This window comes from Buceros rhinoceros, unplaced genomic scaffold (genome assembly GCF_000710305.1).
Source record: "Buceros rhinoceros silvestris isolate BGI_N320 unplaced genomic scaffold, ASM71030v1 scaffold21163, whole genome shotgun sequence".
Lineage (NCBI taxonomy): Eukaryota > Metazoa > Chordata > Aves > Bucerotiformes > Bucerotidae > Buceros > Buceros rhinoceros.
In genome coordinates, this window is record NW_010403308.1 from 21,645 (window position 1) to 28,405 (window position 6,761).

The following is a 6,761-nucleotide window of genomic DNA, read 5'->3' on the forward strand; positions in this document are numbered from 1 at the left end:
GGAAGGGCCAGCCTGGGGCATCGGGGACCCGCCACAGCGTGCACGGGCCAGACCAGCGCCGGGACCAGCCGCACGGAACGACGACAGTGCTCCGCCGGAGAGACACTATTTCTGTTTGGCTTTTTGGCTTTGGGCTCAGGAACTGCGGGATGTTATGGAAATCTGCAAAAGCGCTAATCAGACAGCAAATTTCAAAGCGGGGGAAGAAGGTCTGGCAGGGACTGGAGATAAAATGGCAAACTTGGAAACCTCGAGCATTGTTCGGAAAACTCATCTGGAAATGAATCAAAACTGTCTTTGGACTTGGCTAGTTGGGAGAAAGGAAGTTTAACTAGAAGAGATCAGTGCTGATTCAGGACAAAAAACACTTACAAAAACACAGTCTGGGGCCTTTTTTCCTCCTATTGTGAATGTATTTTAATGAGACTTCATTTTCATTTTTGACTGGACTGTCAGGGGCTCTTAAAGCTACCCGGGGCCCTGAAATAGCTTTGCGGTAATGGAAATGCAGTTCAGGCTGGCATCGCTCGAACTGTTCCACGCACGGTGAGTGTGGGAGGGCTTGGGGTTTATTTGCTTGGGAAAAAAAAGAGATTCAGAGCACAGCCTGGATTCCCATGTTGCCGCCCTATTAACAAGGCTGACGAGCCATTAGAGATGTCCTCCCAGGAACACGCTACAGCCACTTCCAAAATGTTTTGGTGAGGCTAGGGTGGGAAAAGCACAGAAAACAGCTGCTTCTCCCAAGAGCCTGCTAATCTTGGGACGATGATCTATCTGCGTCCTGTGAAGAACTAAACCTCAGCTCCGTCCCACATGCAAAAAATTCGGGAAGCTTTGACCCAGCCTTAAAAGCTGAATCCCAGGACCTTCATTTTCCTTTAAGTCCTGCTCCTCGATCCTGTTCGGAGCCAGCCACAACTCTCGCGGAAGGCTTTTCATCCGGCACATTGTGCCCAAGCTGTAGCAGGAAGTAGACGTGGACCATTTTATCTTCGGTTCTCACTCCGTCCTGCAGAAGCAGAGTCTGCATCGACTGTGCAAACGCTGCAAGTTCCCTCTGAAGCCTCCGGCTTGTTCTTCATCACTTCTCCCGCACGCACCGAGCCAACCCTCCCCGTCCGAGCGGAGGCTCCGTTGCCTTCAGGTGCCCTCCACATGTTCAGACCACTGGTGACTGTGGCCTGCAACTCCTTCCCAGCTGAAGACAGCTCCTTCAAATCATTTTCCCCCAAAACACAAATGGACGGACTGTTAGGCAGAGCACTAATACGAAACAAATGTTTCGGGCATGTAGCGTTGACTTACAAGGGAAAATACAAGCACTTGGAATTTTTCCACTGCACAGCGGCAGGGACCTCTGGAGCAGCTGTTTCGAATCGACGTTGTGATTAATGGGGATAATTCAGGAATGAAAACCAGACCCATCGTCACACGTCTGACGGACCAGTGCTACAGGCAGGCAGGCAGCCTTCATTTTTTAACTGAGAAATGCCTCTCCGAAGGCAATGGAGTTTGATCCCAAGGACCGCAAGGCACACGGGAGGCGTTTGACTATCGCGAGTACTTAAATCACAGCCCTGAGATGAAACCAGCCCACGTGGAAGGAGGGGCCATCTGTCTGGCTGCAGCGGCTCCGTCCTCACTTGTGTGGCGGGGAAGGTGCCGGCTCTGCTGGTGCAGACCGAGACCTCTCGTCTCTTTTACAGCTGAGCCTGTGTCTGCCCGGGACAGTCAAAGGGCCTCTCTGGACATTTCTGCCTGATCAGTTCCCGTCTTCCTCTCCATGTCGGCAGGCAGCACGGATCCTCCTCTGATCCGGCCCCCCACCCTCACTGTGGAGCACGCGTGATGTCAAAGCCTCTTGGAAACCAACCCTTCATTGAGCTCTAGTGTGGAACCCGTTGGCTGTTCAGAAATGGGAAATGGGCTGCGCTAGGAACTGCCACTTCAGTGCCGCGGCTCCAGGCTGAGCCTGTGCGGCAAGGAGGGGACTGCAAACCCAGCGCGCAGCAGCAGTTGAGCACCCATCCGGGGGCGGATGGAAAGGCAGGGTCAGGGCGGCCCCTCAGCCCAGAAAAGGGCCACTGCCAGCCCGCAGACCCGCTCCCCTCCGTACCCCTTGGGAAAGCCAGCTCACAGCACCAGCACTGCCCCAGCCACAGCGACGGCCACCGGCCCCACCGCAGACCCTGGCCAAGCCTGTGGGGACAGGCACCTCCCCACCCGCACTCGGGAGCCCCTCACAGTCATTAGCTGTGTAACGTGCCCAAGTCTTCAGGCCCGTGTGATAAGACTCGACTTTCTTTCCTCTTCACCCCCCACCCCCACCCCAAAAGCCTTCTTGCACAATGTCCATTTTTAGCACAAACTGGAGCTGGATCAGATGCCTCACATGTGGTCTCCACTCTCCAAAAGGAGACATCAGCACTTTTTTTTCTCTAATGGTTTAACTACAGGCACAAAAAGTGAAGATTAAAAAAAAATTCACTAATTCACTCCTTTCTGCTCTTGCAGGCTCGATACTTGCACTGCATCAGCACAGCCATCCTCATTCGCTCCTGTCACTTTTCCTTCATTACACTGGCTAATTATGTGAGCTAAAACGAAAGATTATGAACTACAAAACCACAGGCTTTCGGTGATCATCATCTGGGATCAGAAGACATTACGGCATGTATGAGGACAATACAGTTTTGCTTCTGTGGCTATAGCAAACACTTTGGGAAAAGAGATTTTTCAAAGGCTTTTTCAAGGCTCTCCCCTGTGGGTATAATGGGGTGTCCTCCAATTAACTGCCGTGGAATCAATTAAGTTATTGCTCAATTCTGCTGGGAAATTCCAACCAGCACTGGCAAACGTTGGAGATAAAGCACTGAGCAGATGGACTGCTGATGTGCTCTGAGATGCCAAATATATTCCTTCTCGTTACCGTTGGAAGGCAGGCAGGCTGCTGGGACAGCCGTCCCACCTCTCCTGCTAAGATCTGCCTGGCCAGGGCAGACCCACGAGGACACCTCCCGCGTGAGAAGCCCCACAGACCACCAGGCAGCGGCACGGAGTGGCCCCTGCCCCGCACCACCATCCCTCCTGACAGCCGGGGCTCTCGCGCTCCTGGCAGACAGTGTCAGACTGGCTGGTGACCGTCAGCACGGCTGCGCAAGCTGGTCACAGGGAACAACCACCAACTGGAACAGTTCCAAACCTCAAGCCATGCTGGTTGTTTTTCAAGTCCCCTACAGCTCTCTGCTCAAGCATGGTGAAAACGCCCATGCTCTGGCCCCAGGAAAGGCCAGTTGTGAAGCCTGGTCTCACCAAACCCCCAGGCAGAAGAGGAGAAGCAACTGAACCTCAGGTTGCTTCTCCGCACGTGAACCTTTCAATACACTGGAGCTGGTCAAGCACTAGGGACTGTTCAAGTGACAATGCTGGCAGGTATTTAGGTCCTAGGTGCCCCAGCACATCCCTCACTGCTGAACTCACACCCACAACAGCAGCAAGCTGCTTCTCTTACTCGGAGATAGCTGTACATGCAGATGGACATCCAGTTGGTGAGCATCTTCTCCACCACAGATTCTGTTCTCCTCAGCATCAGCTTAGGGTTTTTGGAAGCTGAAGCATCTATGAGATCCACCAACAGGTCCTTCATGATGCTGGTGTAATATTCCAGTTTCCCATGCAATGCAATAGTAAGCAGGGAGGCCAGGTTACACCTGAAACACAGGATGGCATTTGACTCAGCATCAATCCAACAACACTAGACTGCCAACTGGCATAAAAACCCCAAAACACAAAGGCAGCATTTCAGACAATTTCCGTGAGCCTTCTCAACGGTGTCAAAACTTCAAACCCTCTTTCAGTGCTACAGAACTGGGGCAGCTTGCACCCTCTTACTGGTAAACCCAGTGTTCAGAGGCACAAACACTCCCAAGCAAGTCACTCGCGGTACCTCTCGATGCTCTTCAGGGTAAGGGAGGTTTATGGCTGGCTGTTTCTAACAGGGAACTGGGAGGCAGCGTAACTCAACTTCAGCTGAAACGCACGGCTCCAGATCTGAGGTGGATTGCTTACAGGTTAGGAATAAACCAGTCTCCTGCTGCCAGGTCTTTGGTTCTGAAGCTCATACCTGTCTCTAACAGCAAAGTCCTTCTGTTGCTCGAGAGCATGAACAAACACGATGAGAAAGTGCCTGTTGTTGAGCAAGGTGGAGAACAGTGAGACTCCTTCTTCCATATTGGGTCTGCAGCTTTCGGGGATCTAAAGAAAAATTTAGAAAGCTGAGTGAGAAAAATGCTGCTTGTAGTATTCCTCCAGCTTTTACCCTTCCTGACTGCAAGGATGTCTCTGCTGAGTGCGGAGGTACTGAGCTGAAGACCTGCTGCTGCTTTCCCAGCGAGGGCACGACTGTGCGTGACGCACAGCTCTACCAGAAGCAGCTTGGGCAGCGGGGCAGCGGCAGTGGCCACTCCTCTCTGTTCAGCACTAATGAGGCTACCTGGACTACTGTGGCCAGCTTTGGGCTCCCCTCTACGAGACGGACACTGGCAAACCAGGGCAAGGGCAGCTGAGGGTTGCCAAAACAATTAGTGGCTGTACGAGGAGAGGTGGGAAGGGCTGGGTTTGGCCAGCCTTTAAGAAGAAGTGGCCAGGGCAGATCTTACTGCAGCCTTCAACCACGCCATGGGAGGGCAGAGAAGACAGAGCCAGGCTCTGCTCTGCTGGCACAGTGCTAGGACACCCAGACTCCAGACGGAGCATGGGACAATGATTCATGGTAAGGGAGGAAGTCTTCACCTTTAAGGTGGTTCCACACTGGAACAGGCCCCTGAGAGGTGGTGGAATTGCCATCCTTGAAGATACTTGACCCAGCTGGACAAGGTCCTCAGCAACCTCAACTACTTGGAGCTGTTTTAGGTAGATCTCCCTTCCAACCTCACTCTCTGATTCTTCAATTCCTACTTCTTGTCCACATGAAACCCAGCTCTGAGACAACAACAGCTTTTACTAAGTCCCCTGCTTGGGAGGAATTTCACTGTGATGAGCCGCGTACGGGACTGAAGCGACATACAAATGAAACACCCAGGAAGAAAAGCCCACAGCGGAGCCGGGGAGGATCTCAGGACACTGCTCCTTCACGCGAGAGCAGATCCACACATCTGTCTTCTCCTGTCAGCCACAGCTGGTTCAACACTGGTATGTGTTAATCGTTCGGAGTGACGGAGCATTCCCCACGCACCACAAGAAAACGCATAGTGTTGTCAACACCCGCGAGCACGGTTAGCAACCACTCCAAAGCACGGGTTTTGTTAGTGGGTTACTCACTTTCCATTCCCCCACCAGGAGAGGATGGGTTTCCTGGAGCTGGGAGCCCACCTGGGAGCTGAGCTGCTGGGATGGCAGGACGTAGCACTCCTCGTAGAGCGAGGAACACTGCAACCAAGCACAGCGTTAGGTCAGCGTGGCCGTACCCGGCCAGGAACCTCCGTGTTTGCCACGCACCGCAAGGGAACGACACGGGGAGACATGTCATCGGGACTGAAAACCACCCATTACGAAGAAATGCGTTGGTATAGTGGACGAAGCCCTTACAGACTTTTCAAGAGCCTCTTGAATGAGCAAACACCACAAGAATGGGGAAGGCAGATGTCTGCGCAGACATGAGGCTGTTAGGGCAGGGAGACTGCAAATAGACTAATGTGACAGCTAGAGAAATCCCAGAGGAGACAGCGTTATAGACGACGAAGTCAAAATAGAGAGTACTGGGTGCTTTAACATATGTAACTTGTGAAACAGATGGGAAGAATGTTTAAATCTCTAACACTCAGCTAGGAGCCTGAATCTTAAAGACTCTAGTGTGCAGATATATAGAGATCGGATAACTCAAAAACCTGAGTAATAACTACTAATGAAACACTCCGCAGTCATAAATCATCATCTCACTCCTCACCACCGAAATGCAACTGCCTCAGGGGTGAAATACAGCCGCTGCTGAGGGCACACAACGACACAGCGGAGCAGCCGCTGACGGGAATTACGGCACCGGCGCGTCTGCTGCAGCCCTGGAGGAGAACTCCAAGCAGACAGGCTGGGACTGGGCGTCTTACTGGGAGCACCATGCACCCAGCCTTTGAGAGCGAAGAGAAAGGGGAGACGGAGACATCCAGCGATCAGCTGAGGACGGGCAGAGCAGCTGGGAACGCTTGGCAGCATGCTGCGGGGAATGAAACGCCCCCTCTCCCTGACCACCCACGGCAGATATGCCCTTCAGCCAGCCTTCAGCCTCCGCCGAACAGAGTGGGGGGATGCTGGGGGAGTCCCCAGCACTTTTGGAAGAGGGTGTTCAACCGCACCGAACGGGCGAGCCAGAGGGACTCCCAGGACGGTGCTGCCGGGGGTGCTCATACCGTGTGTGGGCAAGCCTGACCTTCACAGCCCTGGAGCTGTGACACGGGCGAGCCAGAGCGACTCCCAGGACGGTGCTGCCGGGGGTGCTCATACCGTGTGTGGGCAAGCCTGACCTTCACAGCCCTGGAGCTGTGACTCCACTTTTGACAATAATTGAGGCTGAAGTACGTGACAATTGAATACATAACAGTGGAATGACTTTGCTAGGCTGTAATAACCCTTAGCAGAGCTTGATGTGGTCAGGAAGGACCTGGGAGCGATTAGGTGCCCACGAAACGCGGTATCGCCTTACTTTGGGGAAGAACGTCCGGGTGACAAAATGCTTGTACTCCAGGAATGGGATCCCCTGGCTGCGG

At 53.2% G+C, this 6,761-nt stretch overlaps 1 protein-coding gene across 1 annotated transcript in view; it reads right to left on the reverse strand.

The window, feature by feature from the left end:
• The window catches only part of LOC104490665 (plexin-D1-like), a 29,209-nt gene that overhangs the window by 20,286 nt on the left and 2,162 nt on the right, over window positions 1-6,761 (reverse strand). The window contains 4 exon segments of the mRNA XM_010132981.1: window positions 3,515-3,713; window positions 4,127-4,257; window positions 5,323-5,430; window positions 6,698-6,761. The exon segment at window positions 6,698-6,761 is cut by the window's right edge and continues 21 nt beyond it. Of these exon segments, the coding sequence (XP_010131283.1) occupies window positions 3,515-3,713; window positions 4,127-4,257; window positions 5,323-5,430; window positions 6,698-6,761 (502 nt within the window).